The sequence below is a fragment of the Narcine bancroftii genome, chromosome 8 (assembly GCF_036971445.1).
Source record: "Narcine bancroftii isolate sNarBan1 chromosome 8, sNarBan1.hap1, whole genome shotgun sequence".
Taxonomy (NCBI): Eukaryota; Metazoa; Chordata; class Chondrichthyes; order Torpediniformes; family Narcinidae; genus Narcine; species Narcine bancroftii.
The window spans coordinates 37,785,828-37,805,247 of NC_091476.1; the positions used below are offsets into that span (position 1 = coordinate 37,785,828).

At 41.9% G+C, this 19,420-nt stretch overlaps 1 protein-coding gene across 10 annotated transcripts in view; it reads left to right on the plus strand.

Moving 5' to 3' along the window:
- npas2 (neuronal PAS domain protein 2) overlaps positions 1-19,420 on the plus strand; it is a 154,718-nt gene that overhangs the window by 37,470 nt on the left and 97,828 nt on the right. For 9 of the 10 annotated variants that reach the window (XM_069893459.1, XM_069893453.1, XM_069893455.1 and 6 more), the window contains 2 exons: positions 4,823-4,943; positions 15,456-15,569. In XM_069893459.1, coding sequence (XP_069749560.1) covers positions 4,823-4,943; positions 15,456-15,569 — 235 coding nt within the window. The remainder of the gene's footprint in view (positions 1-4,822; positions 4,944-15,455; positions 15,570-19,420) is intronic. The other variant, XM_069893456.1, reaches the window with a different exon arrangement.

Here is a 19,420-nt window from a genome sequence, read left to right on the forward strand (position 1 = left end):
CAACACTGTCCAGGGCTCTTCTCTCTAATCTCATATCAGGAGTCCAAACAATCTCAGTTGCTGAACTATTTTACTGCCAAGCCCTATACAGAGAGAGAGAAGGAGAAAATTGCAAGGAGCTGCACAGCATGGAAACAGATCTTTGAGCCCAACTTGCCAACTCCGACTAGTCATACCGGCCTGCATTTGGCTCATATCCCTTCTCTTCTGCAGTCTCTCCAGTTCACTTGCAACTTTCCTATAGGCATCCACATATCCATTTAAAGATAAATTCAAGATCTAAGATTATTCTATTGTCATGTAGTAAAACAGAAAATGTGATATTACGCAAAATTTCCCTTAGTCTAACTTAGGGCAGACAAAGTTTTGCCATCAGCAGAAGTTGCCCAGCACCTCTTATGATCAGAGAAAGAGAAGCAGATGAGAGTTCCACCAGAGTCATTGTGTGTCCATGGATTCAACTCCAGCGCAGCCTCCGCAGCCACACAGCCTTCAGTCCAAACTATCAGCAACCCGAGCTCCAGATGCACACCTCCAACATGATCAGGAAGCCCCCAGCATCCTCTTGCATCCCAGTTCCAATATCTGGTACTGCTTCAGCCAGTCTCACGCCAGTCCGCAACCTGATGTCAGTCCCTTGACGACAGTTGCCCACAGCCTGCTTGAGTTCCTCACCTTGAGTCACCAACAGGCCGCCACCTGTGTGTTTCCAGCCTCAGAGCTCCAGCTGGTCTGCTGTTGTGGCCGCCTTCTCATAGGGTAATTTCCTCTGCATATCTTTCTCAAATGGGGGGAGAGGGGGCTTGTTTTCTGGTGTCCTGCATCAGTCTTTTGGTTCCCAAGCATCTGCAACCCTTCATAGCTGTGGTGGAACCACTGTATAACTGTTAGCATTGTCTGTATGAATGTACTGTATAGCCTGCCCCTGTACCTGTGACTCCTCCCCTCAGAATTCTCATAAAGGCTGTTAAACCTAAATCCCTCCCTCAGTACCGGCCTTGGAATTGGGCCAGCTGGTGATTAAAGTGGTTAATTGATGGTGGATCAATAGCCAAACAGTTGCCACATTGCAGTAGTACCATGCTCAACCATCTCCTCCGGCAGCTTTCATACACCCATCACCCTCTGTGTGACAGGTTTCAGTTAAATCTCTCCCTCGTTTCTGCATTCACCCAAAGGTACAGGGGGCAGTGATTTTATCCTCCTCACCCACAGCAGGCTTGTTCTGTTGACCTAGTTTATCCAGCCAACATATCCTCCGATGTTTCTCTGGCAGATTAGAAACAGAGTGCTGATCTGTCACAGGCTGTCACTTGCCTGTACCAGTTCTAATGTATGATACAAGTTATCTCATCTGCACCTAAGCTGTTTAATCTTCAGTTCCATTCCTAACCATATGAAAATCAACTCCCTTCTTCGGGTAATTAATCATTCCTGTGATAGTTAAGCAATTGACTTATTTGATCTTTTACTGTGGTTAGGGTTTTACAAGGCATAATAAAATAGAGCCTTGGATATCGAGCGCAAGACTGATAGGACCTGATTTTATGTAAGGTGTTGAAGTCAGATATCTAAAGTTCTCCAGTTGCTGGTTTGGAAAAAAAAAGACTTTTATGTCCATCCATGAATGTTAGAAGGGTTATGGGTGTGAGGTAGGGAAGGAATAGATGGTTGTAAAGTTGGGGTCAGCGCAACATTATGGGCTGAGGGGCCTGAACAGTGCTGTAATATTCTATGCTCTATGCAACTGGCCATGGTCAAAATTAGGTTTTAATTTTACACTCAAGCAGTTTCCAGTGAGGAGTTAAACTGTAAACGCAGAATAATGCAATGCTCACCCTTACCATTGCTAAGCTTAACTGTAAGGACATTGCTAGGGGCTGCAGTCACTGGGTCTTGGCGCACCTGATCTGTTCTGATCCAATGATGGAGGAAGAAAGTTCAGTTGAAGCTGGGAAAAAAATGGAGGTGGTGCCAGAACTGTTGTAACATTAGCACTACTGCTGGTGTGGTCCTGAGAGCTCCGAAGGGTTCAATTGCTGGGTCCTAATGCTGAAGGCACCATACACACATTAAATGGCTTGTCAGGGGAGCTGACAGATTTTAAACGAAAATCCTACAACCACAGGTCTGTGTCCAAGATGATGTCTGTACTCGACAGCAGCCACCAGGTATTGCAGACTCCAATGGAGCAGCAGACTGGCACAGGGGACCAGAAATGAGGAGTGCACCCCTATTGAGAAGAACAAGCAGAGATGAACCCTACAGGATGGTGACCATGGCAGCAAACTAGCGAGGGTCTCAGCAGCAGAAGGACTGACACAGGTTTTGGGCTATTTGTGGTCCAGGGGGCCCACAGGGGCTGCTGGAGACTGGCTCATGGGAACAAGGAATCGGAACTGGTAGTTGAGAGGATGCTGAGAGCAAGACCTCCCAAAGGACCTTCAGGTGCTGAAAACTTCTTGATCACATTGGAGATTTGTTTCTGAAGCTTGATTGCTGATTAATCGAACGAGAGACAGTGCAGCTGCAGAGGCGGCGGGAGCATTGAAAGCGAATCCATGGACCCCCGATGATTCTGAAGGGACTCTCTTTTACTTCTCTTTCTCTCTTACTGTAAGGGCCACCAGTTGACACTATTGATGACTCTTTGTCTGCCTTATGGCAGGCTGAAGGCGATTTCATGTAATGTTACATCTTCTATAATGTTACACGACAATAAAGAAATTTTGAATCTCGTGTCTTAATTGGAACAAACAAAAAAAAACAGTGGAAGAACTCAGCTTGTTAGACAGTATCTGGGGGAGCAAAGGAAAGGCCAACCTTGCATCCTCATGCAGGATCCTGACGCCCAATAACAACTGCCTCCACAGATACTGCCTAACCTGCTGAATGCCTGCAGCAGTTTGTATTTTGTGTAAGTGAAGATAAATGTGAACAGGGCTGTGATAATTAATTGAGAGGGTTTATCTTCCAATTTCCAAATGGCCACCATCCAAGCAATGTGTTTCCTGACTGAAGATGGTCTGTGACAATGCCAAGTTCAAAAGCAAAGGGTGACACTTAATAACTTTTACAAATGTACCTCCTTCATCCAATACAATTAGACGTTCCAAGCTCAATAATACATCAATGGTGTGGTAAAGTGAAGAGGGAAATAGAACATAGTACATTGGGTGGCCTTTACACCGCCAACGATCGGGACTGGGGTTTGAATCCCATGCTGTCTGTAAGGAGTTTGTAGATTCTCCCCTTGTTTGTGTGGGTTTTTTTCCCAATCCAGAGATTGTAGGTTTATTGGGTGTAAATTGGGCAGCATGGACTCATGGGCTGAAATAGCCTGTTACCGTGCTGAATGTCTAAATTAAAAACAATTTTTTAAAAAATGTAAAAAAATCAGTATAGCACAGGAACAAGCCCTTCGGCCCATATGTCTTCACTGAACATGATGCCCAAATTTGAACTACAACTTTGCACATGATTCATATCACTCTCATCAACAGCAAAATAAAAATAAATTTTATCCTCTTTCTAAAGTTCTCTGTGGTTCAGATCTGCTCTAAATAGCTTCAGTAACTGGGTAAAAAAAACCCCACCACATTTATTATAATAATCCTTGGGTGTTGCTAAGGAATAAATCTCATATGAATCAGCAAGTTGTAATCTGAATTGTTCATACCTCTGCTTCTCAACCTATTTATTATTGACAGATGGTCCGTTTTACACCTTCCTGTACAGCTCGACAAAGAGATATAATCTTCAGTAAATTAATTACACTATGCTTACCTTGACCAATGCATTACTTACTGAAATAATGAGATTGCAATGTTTTTGAACTTGTATACGAGTCATAAACTAAACACAGGCTTTGGAAAATGAGGGGACATTTTTTTTCTTGTCTCCAGCAATGTTGGAGACAGGACAAAGGGCAATTTCAAAAGGAATTAGACAAAAAAAAAACAAAATAAGGATCAATATCGTTGGGATGTAGGGAAGGATCTGGGGATGGATCTGACCAGCTTGCTCTTTGGAAATGCTGGTGAGAGAATTATCTAAATAATATTTTTAAAAATAGCATTCACGACTTAGAAATGAATCAGGAAGATGCTTCAAAAATAGTAGATATCTATAATTACCAATGGGTGCGAGGAGAAAATCATTGCCCACACTGAAATTGATTGATTATTTGATTGATTCATTGGTGATGGTGGACTACAGGTAGTATACTGCATAGGAGATGAAGTAGAAATGAAATTACTTTTGTTCCCATGTTCTGTGCTTTATCATAAAATGCATGTTATCATGAGATGTTTTTGCTGGTCATCCATGTATTTCTTTTCAAAATAAGATTACATTAAGGTAATGAAAGGCATTGTCTAGTGTGTAGTGACATTCCTCTGACTATAAGGTATGCTGGACAATTTCTGCTGAAGATTAATCTTTTCCTTATGCCAGACAAAATGTAATGTTGTATAATATTACATCTGTTTTATTGCATGACAATATAAGAATCTTGTCTCTGAAGGGACTCCCATTTGCTTCTCTTTCTTGTCTTAATGATGACACCCTCGTGCCTCTTTGTTTGCCTTTACAGGGAAAACAAAGAAAATATTTTTGTGCAGTTTGTGTACATGAGAGCAGATGAAATCTTGAGTTTTGATTTCCTTTCAACCATGTGACTTGCAAGGATTCACTCCAGAACAATGGAAAAATATTGTTGGCTACATTCCCTGGTAAACCAAGGACAAGAAATCGAACAGTTAAACAAAAAGAGAAAGAAATTGTCTTCCATTAAAAACTAATATCTTTTTCTCTGTACCAGTCAGATCTAGTGGACCAAAATATATTGAACTTCCTCCCAGAACAGGAGCATTCTGAAGTGTTCAAGCTGCTATCAAACCAGATGTTAATGACGGAACCAGTTACAAATGATTACTCAAACAGTATGTACCCTTCTTGCATCTGATTTTCTACTTCAGAAAATGGATTTAACAACAATGGATCACATGCACAGGGTGTCTGTAACATAGTGAAGCATCCCAAGATGATGACAGGAGTTCATCAAACCAAATTTGACTCCATTTAACAGAATGAGTTTCTAGAACAGATGACAATGCAAATGATCAAAAGTAGGTTTGAAGGAGTGTCTTGAAAGATCAGAGAGTGATGGGGAGGTCACTCCAGACTTGGCAGTTCCCGTGGATAATGATAGAGCAATCAAAGGCTACGATCCGGGTGCAAGTCATTGGGACAGGGCAGAATAATAGTTTAGCACAGACTAGATGGGCTAAATGGCCTCTTCCATGAGGCAGTGTTCTATGGTTCTAAAGTTCAAAGTACATGCTTGAAGGAGGGCAGTGATCGAATGGAGCTGGGTATCTGTTGCTGGAGGAACTCAGTCAGTCTCGCAGCATCCATGGGAGGTAAAGGCCCGAAATGTTGGTAATATATCTTTATGCTGTGGGACTAACTGAGCTTCTCCAGCATTTCTGTGTGTTTTTACTACAATCACAGCGTCTGCAGACTTTGGTGTTTTACTCCATATGTGGCACCTAAACGACTCACTGGAGCTCAGAAGAATGATTTTAGTGAAACTTATCTTACAAGGAAGATGTTGAGACCATAGTTCCACTGCGGAGAATTTAGAACTGAGGGCAAAGTTTAAAGACAGCACAACTGGGGTTATCATGAAAAGGCAGGAGAGTGAAGTGTGGTGGGATGTTTTTCAATGGTAGCACCCAACAGAGGTGCCACATGGTCTTCCCTTGCTCTTGATGTGCTCACCAATCTCCCACCAGCAGCAATGTGATCAATTTAGTGATGTTGCTTGGGAGATAAATAACCAGCATCTTTGGGATACTTCCCCAGCAGTGACAGGACAGTGTTTTCAACAGTAGATGTTCATCTCTTTAACATTACAGCTGAAGGTCAAAACAACACTCCCTCAGATATCAGCCATTGTTCTGCTGTCATTTTCTCTAGAACAGGACTTGAACTCAAACTGACCCACACCATTTTTAAAAAAAAGAGGTGCATGTTTTAACCAGATGAGCTGTAAATCACCATGTTTAAGAGTACAATAGAGGCAGAAAATGCTGGAAATTATCAGGAGGTCAGATAATATCAGCCGAGAGAAAAAAAAACAGGTTGATGACCTTTCATGAGGATTCATTTAAAGGGTATTGACTTCATACATGATTGCCCATTTCAGACCTGAACGTGTGCAGACAAGAAATCCACAATTGATGTGTTTTTGGCATGGGAGTGTTCCTGTTAGTACCTGAAGGCCTGATGTGAAGGAAATTGGCAAAGTTGCTTTTGACCATATAATAGGTCATAATGCCATTGTGCACAATTATATTGGTGAATCATACAGAGGTAACTCTGGATCAGAACTGCAAATAAGTACGGAGAAATTGAGGTGTTAGAGTGCATGAGCCTCGAAAAATCGAGCAGACAGGTCCAGCAAGAAGATAAATGGCCTTCATTGGCAAAGGATTTGGAGTTTTAACGTAGGGAGGTTTTGTTGCAACTCGTCAGAGTGAAGCTGTGATCTCATTCAGTTCTGGTCCCCTTTCCTAAAAAAGTATAGACAGTAACATTAGAGACAGAACATAGGAGATTCACTAGGCTATATTCTGGGATGAGAGTGTTGTCCTACAAAGAGAGACTAAATATCCATTAGAGTTTAAAGAATGAGAGGTGATTTTATTCAAACATATAATTTCCTAAGAGGTTTTGAAGTGTTTTCAACAGTAAGGGAGTTTCAATCAAGGGGACATAAATACAAGAGTGTAGACACATATTGTCTATTTCCTAGGGCAATCGAACCAAAAATGAGAGTGTATAGATTTAAAGTGAGAGGGGAATGATTTAAAAGGGATCAAAGATCACTTTTTTTTTTACACACAGAGGGTGATGGCTATATGGATTGAGCTGTCAGAGGAAATGGTAGAAGCAGGAACAATTGTCACATGTAAAGCCATTTAGACAGGTGCGTGAACTGGAAAGGTTCTGAGAGATATAGACCAAATGGAGACAAACAGGTCGAGCTTGGGTTAATAACTTGGTGGGCATGCACAAGTTGGGCCGAAGGGCCTGTTCCCATGCTATAAAACTCCATGACTTGGACTCTAAGATTAGGGGCCAGTCAGTTAAAACTAAGGCATGGATAAGTTTCTTCCCTCAGAGGGTAGTGAATCTCTGGAATGCTCTGCCCCAGGTGTTGATGAAAGCTGGATCTTTTGAAGTATTTAAAGCAGAGGTGGATAGTGGGGGGAAAAGTGGGATGTGGAGAAATGGCATATAAGAGAGGTTAAGTCTAGCATAGATCAACTAAGATTAAATTACATGCGGAGCAAGTTGGAAGGGCCTGATAGCTTTCTCCTCCTATTTCTGTGCTCTTGTCTATTGTTGGTTTCAGACCCATGCCGTTGGCTTGAAATTAACATCTCTAACTTTGGAACTTACTTGTTACAGTCACATATTTCAACTTTTGGAGCAAATTTGCAGTGAATTTCCATATGTTTTGCACTCTGTCTTTCAGCTTGTTACTATGCAGGGGCCAATGACATTTACATTGGTTTGTGCGTGTTGTTTTTTGTTGAAAACCTGCTGATGTTTTTAATGACTGAGTCATGCATCTTGGTGGCCTATTTTCAAACATGTAACAGTCTAGAATTTCAGATGAAGGCAAGGCAAACAGATGAGGATCTGCAACTGTTTCAGATGCAGAAACAAACAAGAACGAGAAACAAAACTCCAAAGATGAGTCATTACATCATTTGAACCACAGCATAGAAAAAATAAGTGCAAAGCAGGCAGATTGTGGCATTAGAGTTATAGAAGCTGACAGAGGGAGCATTGTGCCTGCTAGCTCTTTGAAAGATCCATCCACTTCATCCTCTGCTTTCTGGACTAACGCAATCTGCTGGGGGAGCTCGGTGGGTCAAGCAGCATCAGTGGGAGGAAAAGAATGGTTGATGTTTCAGGCCGAACGTTTTGTCAGCCTTGATAAAGGGTTCTGGCCTGAAATGTCAACCGTTCTTTTCTCTTGTCGATGCAGCTCAGTTTGCTGAGTTCTTCCAGCAGATTGTTTGTTGCTTCAGATTCTGGCATCTGCAATCTTGTGTGTCTCCTCTATGTTCTCCCCTGACATGGTACTGCAATCATTTCTGTCATTTTCAAGTTCGTATCTGGACTCATTTACTAGGCCGAGTGACGTACTAGCAACAACCTCTCACTCAATGTCACCAAAAGAGCTTGACTTCAGAAAGAGAAAGCCAGAGGTGTGTATTCCAGTGATCAATGGGAGGTCGGAGGTGGAGAGGGTGAGAAAATTTAAATTCCTGGGAGCCACTGTCTCGGAGGATCTTTCCCGGAACCAACATTGTGAAGAAAGCATGTCGCTACCTCTACTTCCGAAAATTTGTGGAGGTTCAGGATGAGGTGGGATACTTTGGCAAGCTTCTATAGATGTGTAGTAGAAAGTGCGCTGAAGGGCTGCATCGCAGCTTAGTATGGGGGGGGGCAATACTTCTAAGCAGAAAACTCTGCTAAAGGTAGTAGACACAGCCTACTACATCGCAGGAAAAAACTCTCTCCACCTTTCACAAAATCTACATGGAATGCTGCTGTTAAAGAGGAACAGCAATCATCAAGGACCCACATCACCCCGCACATGCTCTGTTCTCGCTGCTGCCATCAGGAAAGAGGTATTGGCTCCACAAGACTCACACCACCAGGTTCAGGAACAGTTGCTACCCCTCCAGCATCAGACTCCTCAGCATCAAACTCAGTCAGGGAATCATTTAAGGACTCTTACTTTACAAATTATTTATTACTGAATATTTATTTATTTTCTGTATTACACAGTTTCTTTACATTTCTTTCTTTGTTTACATTTCTCTCTTTTGTATATGGGTCTTTCTTGAGTCCAGTTTGTACTAGTAGAAACTCTGCTTGGCCCACAGGGAAAAGAATCTCATCTATGTGATATTGTGCACATGATTATTATGTGTAAATAAATTTGAACTTTGAACTTTAAACCTTGAATTTGAGAGAGCATTCTAATGAAGGAATTGTGGGCTTATATTTAATTTATTGCTCAATAGCAGCTCGCTCCTAAGGATGAGATGATGGGATTTATTTGTTTTAATTGAAAGTCTGAGCATTTATAACCACATCAAAGAGAATGAGGGAAGCAGGTAAATAGTCAACAGTTGATAAATTAAATATCACTTTTCCACCTGAGCTGCATCTTGGTCCTTATTCACTCCTGTTCTGTTAGTTTATTGGTGATGTGGTTCTGGTTGCTTAGTAATAAGAAGGGTGTTTATTAAGTTGGTGCAGAACTGATTCATAAGAATGTCACTGCAGGGCTTGAGTTGTGAAGAGACACGGGGTAGGCTGAGGGGTTTCTCCCTGGAACACAGAAGGCTCAGAGATGATCTTTTCGAGGTATATAAAGTCAAGAAGGCATACGAATGGATGGTCACAGGGGAAGGGAGTCTGAAATTAGAGGCCGTAGATTTAAGGTGAAAAATGAAACATTTTCCAGGGGGCCTGAGGGGTCATCTCTTTGCACAGTGGGTACTGTGGTGCAGCAAACAAACACAAAACTTGAGAAGACTGTACTACAGGCTTTAATCAGGTTAAAGTTGAACACCAGGTCTCTATAGTCTCTGGTTCCATGTGCCTGACTAATTTAGGAAGGGGGCAGCTTGAGTCTTTATATGGGCCGGTGATTGACAGCTGGTATGGTGGGGCCAGCCTCCCAGGTTGCCTACCTGCAGGTACAGTGGTTGCCCCATGCATTAGGCCAGTAGGAGAGTGGCTATAGTAGTGGTTGTATCACTACACGTAGGTGATTTGTGGTCAAAACACTGAAGCCTGGAGAAATTCTGCCAGTCTTGCAGTGTCCATCAGATGTAAAGATACATTATCAATGATTTGGGCCTGAGTCCTCCTTCAAGGTGTGGAAACACCTGTCAGAGGAATCCATAACATTTACAACACTGAAAAGACAGGCAAATGAGACTAGATCAGAGGAGCAATTTGGCCTGTTATAGTGCCGCATCTCAAATTTAAAAATAAATTGAATAATAGAGGCTATTCAGCCTCCAATGTTGTACTGACCCATATAAACCTACTGAACAATTTAACCATTTCCGCCCTCACAGTTTGTATCCACACCCCAGATTTCATTGCAATCATGTGCCATTTTAATTTAGAGATACAGCATGGTAATGGGGCTTCCAGACCACAAGACTGTGCTGACCAAATACACCAGTGCAACCAATTAACCTAATGACCCCATACGTTTTGGAGGATGGGAGGAAACCAGAGCACTCAATGGAAATCCACGCTCACACTAGCAGACAGCACCGGATTTGAAAATGGGTCGTTGGCACTGCAATAGCAGTGCTGCCTATTTAAGAGTCTTTTGAATGTCCCTATTGTACCAGCCTCCACCGCCACTCTTGGCAATGAGTTCCAGACAACCATCAGTTTCTGAATTTTAAAAAACTACCTCCGACGTCTCCCTTAAACTTTCCTCCACTCACCTTAACCAGTTGCCCTCTGCAATTGGGCATGGCTGGCAGGGAAAATAGCTGTCCTAGCTATGCCCCTTGTTATCTTATATACCTCCATGAAATCTCCTCTCATCCTCATCTCTCCAAAGAGAAAAGTTCTAGATTACTCAATCATTCCTCATTAGACAGGTTCTCTAAACTAGGCAACACCCTGATAAATGCCCTCTACACACTTTCTAAGCTAAGAGGGCACAAAATACCTCTGAGCAGAAAGCCCTGCAAAAGATAATGGACACAGCCCAGCCTTTCTTCTTTGGCTTGGCTTCGCGGATGAAGATTTATGGAGGGGTAATGTCCACAGCCCAGTACATCACAAACAAAACCCTCCCCGCCATCGACAAAATCTACATGGGACATCAGAGAACAGTCGTAATCATCAAGGATCCACATCATCCAGGACATATTTTGTTCTCGCTGTTGCCATCAGGAAAGAGGTATTGGTGCCACAAAAGATACACACCACCAGGTTCAGGAACAATTGCTACCCCTCCACCATCAGATTCCTAAACAACAAACTCAATCAGTGACTCATTTCAGGACTCTTGCTTTACACATTATTTTAAAATTCTGTATTGCGTGGTCAGTTTTTTTTTAATTTCTTTCTTTCGTATACAGATCTTTTTTCTTGAGTATAGTTTGCACTGTTGATAAGTAGAAAAACAATCTCAGGGATGTATGTGATGTCATGAATGTACTCTCGACAATAAATCTGAATTTTGATCTTTTACATCCTTCCAATCATAAGGTGACCAGAACTGAAAACAATTCGCTATGACTTTAAAAACCATTCCAGAAGTAAAGTACTACAGAAGCAGTGTCTACGAAATGGGTGGTAAACTCCCAAAAACATCTGGTCTTGCAATTGGGCAACACTCATTTCAATGGCTTTTACTGTGTTGTAAATAAATTAATTAAATTAAACAGCAAAATCAAAACTGTGAACATTTAATCCATTTCCCCAAAGGTGCTGCAAGATCTATTGCGAATTTGCAGCATTTTCCGTTTTATTTCTCCAAAATGTTGATGCACTTTAAAGGTAGTATCTCATTGGTGGAGACATCACCGAGACTTGGGAGACCAAAAAATGGCTTGCACTCTCACCAAGGCGACGTCCAAGATGTCTCCAGACAAAGTGACAACCAATTCACCTGGAAATCACAAGGACCTCGCCGCGACATCTCCAGCAGTCACGGTGACATCTCCGAGATGTATTCTCAGTTGCGGCGACATCTCCGGCAGTTGCTGCGACATCTCCGCAATGTCTCCGGCAGTCACCGATAGGTCGCCATCGGTCTCCGCAAGGTTGTGAAGACTTCACCGTGGCTTCTCTGTATCTATATATACCTAGATCTACAACTAGATCTATCATTCGCTTTTCAGATGTCAGACAGTCAAGAACTCTCACCATGGCCATCTGCAATGAGGCTGTTACTGCTGTTGGAGCAGGATCCCTACCTGGAGGATGAGCAGAAGGAGGCCTTGGCCCTCATGCTGATAGCTCTGGCAGTGAACAAGGCAAAGGCCAGGGCTAGGGATAGGGCCAGAAAGGGTGTCAGGAAGGCAAAGACAGTGTGGGTACATGAGTGGCTCCCACAACGGCAACACCATGGCTAGTACGAGAAGCTGATAAAACACCTGGAAGAGGGGGATGTGAGGTCCTTCAAGAACTTCCTGAGGGTGGATCCAGAGATGTTCATGAAGCTGGTGGCTCACCTTACTCGCAGGATGTAGAAGCAAGTCACTAACTTCAGGAAGGCCCTATCTCCTGGTTTGAAGGTTGCCATCACTCTGAGGTTCCTTGCTACAGGAAACTCCTACAAGAGCCTGTCCTATGGCTTCTGTGTGGCTCCAAACACCATTGTCAGTATTATCCCAGAGGTGTGCCAAGCCATCTATGATGAATATCATGAGGAGGCCATCAAGTGTCCATCTACACCAGAGGAGTGGAAGGAAGTGGCCAAGTGTTTTTCTGAGAAGTGGAACTTCCATCACGTCTATGGTGCACTGGATGGGAAGCATGTCAGAATTCTTGAACCTCCAGGGTCAGGCAGTGTCTACCAAAACTACAAAGGCTACTTTTTCATCATCATGCTGACGTTGGTAGATACTTACTATAAGTTCATGTACCTCAATGTGGGGACTCCTGGGGCTGACTCAGATGCTGGCATCTTCAGGGACTGCAGTTTGTTCAAGGCACTGGATGAAGGTCAAGCCAACCTGCCACCTCCTGAACCCTTTCCTGGTGGAGATCAAGATGTCCCCTACTTCTTGGTTGGTGACGATGCATTCGCCTTGAGGACATGGATGATGAAGCCGTACTCCAAGCGCCAGATGACCCATGCAGAGGGAATCTTCAACGACAGGCTGTCCAGGTCCAAGCTTATTGTGGAGAACGGCTTTGGCATCTTGGCAAACAGGTGTGCAGCACTTTATTATTATTTTCCTGCCACACAGACAGATTGTAAACACAGCAAATACAATGACTTCAATTTTACTTCTATTTTTTTTCTTTCCAGATTCAGATGCTTCCACACCATGATGATATGCCCACAGATGGTTGAAAAGATGGTCCTTGCTGCCTGTACACTCCACAACATGATGATAGACATCAGACTCTCATCTGACAGAGAGGACCCACACACTCATCAAGTTGCCCCTGGAGAGTGGAGACAGCATACCAACTAGTTGGAGGGGATGGAGAGAAGAGGAAGTAACATGCCATCTGTTGCCAAGAACCAGAGAGAGTACCTGACCCAGTACTACTCTGGGGTTGGAGCTATCTGGCAAGACAAGATGGTGGGGCCTCTTCCAAGGTAGTACAAGGAGGAGCAGCAGCAGGAACAAGTACCAGATGATGAAGATCTTGACCGGGATGTACCTGTGACTTGGACCAGGAGTGAACGCATCTCGATGATGCCAGCACGCATTCACTTAACTGGTCTTTAAGTCAAGCAGCGTCACAGGGACGTCACCGCAACGTCTCCTCAGTTTCCTTGGTCTCCAGCTGGTCTCAGAGACGTTGTGGAGATGTCTCCCCAGTCGCGGACAAAATTAGTCTCCGCCACTTCACCGCAACTGATGGAGACGTCGCGGAGACATCTCCGAGACCTGCTGGAGACTGGAAAAAGGCTCCAAAAAAAATCGAACATGTTTAAATTTCCCGTGACTCCCCAGAGACCCGGCTAGTCTCCACAACCAGCGGAGGCTCAAGTCGCCACCAGGTTGCCACCTCAGCTCCAGGCCAATGAGATAGGCCCTTAAGACTTCCTAGTTTGGAAAAGATTTTCTCTTTTACTTCTACAATTTTGTTATGTGCAAATTTGAAACGAAGAAACAGACACACATTGTGTGACGTGAAGTTGTTCTCAAGGGCAAAATCAAATCTATAATTTAATTCTGTCTGTGCACAGTGTGCAATGAAACTTAATTCAAGGTTTTGGCGCAAACAACTCACTTAATTAACCCATGTAATGTCCGGACTCCTGTTACATCCCAATGGTGTCTTTATTTGAAGAAGCAAGTTGCTCTTACATGAATTAAGGCATGGTTGGTTGCAGAGATCCACTGCTGCAGAAAATCATTGTTCCATTTACACCACACTGATGTGGTCCTCAGCATGTTATCATGGTCTTTCTGTGTTAATGATAATCTCAGCAAACCACTGAGCTGAAGACAGATGTGCCGATGGCTTACTGCTGATCATACAGCTCCACTTAGAATGCTTCGATGAGCAAGATGAGCATAATCAAGGGCTAAAAATGATTGATGGGCTGGCGGCTTTGATGTCCTCAAGAGGTCCTGATCCTAGGCTTCTCAGCAGAGCCCATTGCCCACACCAGACATGAAGGAACTCACACCATGCCCACAACTCGGATCAGTGAGTGAAAATTAGGTAGCCATCATATAGAGTGGGTAGGAAGTATGCCAGCCACATCAAAGCCAGGCAAGGACCAATAAATAGTGTTTTGAGTCTCAATTCAATTCTTTCGGAAAGAGAAGGCATGTAAAATATCCAAAAGTTATAGAGCCATACAGCTGAGAAACAGGACCTTCAGCCAAATTTATCCTTGCTGATGAAGTTTTCTGCTAGAACTAATCCACTTACCCATGTTTGCCCCATATCTGTCACACATCCCATGTACACGTTCCTGACTAAATGTCTTTTAAATGTTATGTACCTGCCTCTACCACGTGCTCAGACAGCTTGCCCCATATACCCACTGTAGAATGTGAGAAAGCGTCCCTCAAGCTACTTTTCAACCTTTCCCCTTCCACCTCTAGCTTTAGACTTCCCTACCCCAGGGTAAAAACCTTACCTATCCATCCCACTGCTTGTAAATTATTCCTACCGAACTTTCCCATCTATCCTTATGGACCCCCACCACCCAGACCATTCCTTCCATCGGGAAGGAGGTACAGGTATCTGAAGACAAATGGCAAGTGGCACAAGGACAGTTTCCTCCCCTCTGCCATCAGATTTCTGAATGGACGAAGAACCCAGACACAACCTTACTTTCTCCAATTTTTTCGCATTATTTATTTATTTTGAAATGCAATTTATATCAATCTTTGCACTGTAATGCTGCTCCAAAACAATGAATTTTGTTACAGGTTCATGACAATAAATTCTGATTCATTAAGAAACTGCATTTACTTTGAACCATGTTAACAAAATGACCTTAAAATGCATACCAAGATATGTTGAATCTGGAGATTTGTTTTTTATTTATTGTGGATTAATTTATGAAAAACCAATTGAAAATATGATGTGATAGATTCACACTTTCATCTATAAATATACCTGTGAGCGTTCGGCATGATGTGACCTCAATAACAGCAGCTATCCTTTTTTTTTTCCAGATCAAAATCACATTGAATTCTGTTGTCATTTGTCAAGAGGATCCTTAGATCCGAAAGATATCCCAATTTACGAATATGTAAAATTTGTGGGGAACTTTAAATTTCACAATCTTGGTGAGTTTATCTGGCAATGTATATTATGTATGCAGTGCTGACTGGTTGCATCACAGCCTGGTTTGGTAATTCAAGTGCCCAGGAATGCAAAGGCTGCAGAAAATACCAAAGTTAGCCATTGCGACCTCTGACCTCCCATTAATTGAATGCATCTTTGTGAGATGCTGCCTCACAAAGGCAGCCAACATCATAAAGTACCCCCATCACCCCTGGTCACAACCTCTTCTCACTGCTACCTTTAGGCAGAGTCCTGCACCTTTTGGTCCAAGAACTGTTTGTCCAACAGGTATCAAGCTCTTGAACATCTCCTAAGTATTAAAATCCTGTCTGCGCTATTTAAAAAAAAAAAACACTTTTTTTTTCCATTGTATAACTGTAACAGTGAATATTTATCATCTCTATCTGGAGTAATTTAAAGTTGACAATTTTCAAAGATTGTAGCAGGATCTTGATTGGTTGAGCAGATGGGTAAAGGGATGGTTGATGGCATTTAACATAGAAAAATGGAGGTGTTGCATTTTGGAGTATCTAATGTGGGTAGAACCTACACAATGAATGGTAGGGATTTGGGGAGAGCTGTAGAGCAGGGGGAATCTAGAAGCATAGGTACATAGTTCCTTGAAAGTGGCGTCTTAAGTTGGTCAAAAAGGCTTTTGGCATCTGGACCTTCACCAGTCAGAGTATTGAGTATAGAAGTTGAGAGGTCATATAAGCTATTGGAAGGACCCATTTGGAGTCTAGTGTTCACCTTTGGTCACTGTGCTATAGGACAGATGTTGTCAAGCTGATTTGCAAGGATGTTGCTAAGACACTGGGCCCTGAGCTACAGAGAGATTTTGAGCGGGCTAGGACTTTATTCCTTGGAGCGCAGGAGGGTGAGGGGTGATCTCATAGAGCTGTACAAAATCATGAGAGGAATAGATTGGGTGAAAGCAGAGAGCCTTCTGTCCAGAGAAGGGGAATAGGTAAGCAGAGGATATAGGCTTAAGGTGAGGGGGAGAGATTTAACCATTACCTGAGAGGTAACTGTTTTGCACAGAGGGTGATGGTTGTATGCAATGGGTTGCCAGAGGAGGGGGTTGAGACAGGTACTTTTGTAACACGAGAAAATGTGGACAGATGCGTGAATAGGATGGTATTAGAGAGAAATCCCAAACACAGGTAAGTGGGACTAATGGGACATTTTGGTGTGGGGTAAGTTAGAATGAAGGGCCTGTTTCCACGCTCTTACCCCATGAAATTAAAAACAAATGTGTAATCTGTGAGTCTGTGACCAAAATACAAATTATTGCAATGCAAATTCTTTGTTGTGAGCCAAAGGACATCAGAGGCTAAAAGGAGACTTGATGGAAGTTCATTCAGTTATGAGAAGCATTGATGGGGTAGAGACTCAATCATTTTCCAAGGGTAAAAAATGTCGAACATTAGAGAGGATGTGCTTGAGGTGAGGGAGAAAAAGGGTGTGGCCTTACCAAGGATCTAGTCAGATGTAGGTTAGAAGAGCTCTCCATGAAGAGTGATTAAAAAGACGATTCAAAGTTACCAGACTAAAGATTTTATTCACTAAAAGAAAGAAAAATAAGTCCCAAAAGGACAGAATGTCCACACGGGAGTGTTGAAGAAGGTTCCACCATGATGTCAAAGGAGACTTGAATAGATGACAGGGGATCAACATCCAATCTGGAAAAGTTGCTCGGCACTTGAAAACCTGATGACTCGGATGAGCCAGGTTGAAAATGACTTGATGATAGCTCATGAAAAACTGAAGGCCCTGGAAGAAGATGCAATGGCGTGGAAAATGGACAAACAACTGCTAGTTAAATTGATCATATGGAGGGTTTCAGTAGAAGGAATAACGTCCGTATCATCAGGCTAAAAGAAGAGACTGAAGGGAATGATCCAGTGGGGTTCTTTGAGGAATGTTGGGAACAAGAAGATTCAAAGAAAACTTGCTTATGGTGAGAGCTCACTGGACTCTCTCAGCCCCAGAAGACTAGATGATCAAAGACCACGACCAGTCCTGGTAAGATTTCTGAGTTATCAGGATCGGGAGGCAACATTAAGAGCAACAGTCAAATATGCCAGGGAAAATAATGGCCCAGTCAAGCTGGAGAGTGAAAAAATGTTTTTTAAAGACCTTAGTTTGAACTTTATTAAATAAAGAAAGGAATTTATGGGGTCAAGCGACAACTGTGAACACGGAACATAAAGTACTCTGTAAATCTCCAAAGGACTAAAAGGGGGACCTCAGAATGAATTCCAGAAAGAACAAGCAAAGGATAAAGTGAAGAGTGAATTTAAAAATCTGCGTAAATGTTTTTTTAAAAAGTTATATTTTGAATCATCTTTTATAGGTTAATTAAAGTAGTATTGAAATGTATAAGGAGAGTTTGGAAGAGGGTGAATATCAAGTAAACTAATAGCAGGGCAGATACTCCAATTTAAGGGGGTTAATGGTGCCAGAGAAGGAGAGGTTTTGCAAAATGATGCCAAAGTTGAGGGGAAGGATTTCTCTTAGATAGTACCGCAGGCTTTTTTATTTGCAGGTTTCTTGGGTTTCTTGTTTACATCACTGTCAGTGCAGCGGCATCACACATTTTTTTAAGATGTAAAAATTAATGTATTGTATGAATAAACAGAAGGGTAATATGGTAGAGCTGGATATGTGTAAATATGAATATGAGTAAAATGTTAAAAAATTATTAGTTATAATGTTAACGGTTTAAAAAGACCTATAAAGTGGAAAAGAGTCTTGGCACACTTGAAAAAAATTAAAGGCAGACATAATTTTTCTACAGGAAATGGACCTTATAAAATTGGAACATAAATTAAACAGGGACTGGGTGGGACAAGTCATTTCATCTTTCAACTCCAAAGCAAAGGGGGGGGGGAGGTGGCAATTTTAATTAACAAAATATACCAGTGATGGGTGAGGATACATCCATTGATTCAGCAGGAAGATTTGTAATTTCACATTGTTGGATCTATGCAGAACCCTGAATTTTGATGATGAATCCTTTATGCAGAATGTCTTCTTAAAAGCAGTGGAAGGAAGACAGAATTTAAATCTGATAGATGTATGGAGACAGTCACACCCCAGGGTGGGAGATTATTTATTTTACTCAAAGGTTCACGACTCTTATATTTATCTTTATTTAAATATCTGCACAATTAGAAAAGTGGTTGAAATGGGGTATCTGTCTAGATTGCTCTCTGACCATGCATCACTAACTCTAACAATAATGATGCCAGAAAAAAAAAAGTGTTTATTGATGGCTTTTTAATTCTACGCTGTTGAGAAGGACAGATTTCTGTAATTTTATTAGGGTACAAATAGAATTTTTTTCTAAAACAAATTGTCCATCAGCTAATTATATTTTTTTTTAATATGGGACACACTCAAGGTTTATTTAAGGGGACAGACAATTTCTTTCTTTTAAAATTATTTTTATTGAGTTTTACCGGGGGAAAAAAAAACCCCAAAAAGCAGTAAATCAATTGCAATTAAATTGTTGCAGATTTACAAATAACATATGGCACAATACTACTTAATTCTAAATCTAATAAATGGTAATATGTACAATATTATGAGGGATAAGTAAGATAAAAATTAAAAGAAAAAACAAAAAAATTCAAACCCACACCAATCAAGGTTAAAATTCATATTGTGTGTAGTGTTAAATCCGAACATGTGGCCTCAGGGGATCCAAACAAGCAGGCCCAGCAACATTCATAATCACACCTGATTAGTCTAATTATGGAAGTGAGCTATAAATCGTCCCCAAGACCTATCAAAAGAAATCTTGATCTTTGTGACTTACCCCTAATTTTCTCCAGATTTAAAAGGGACA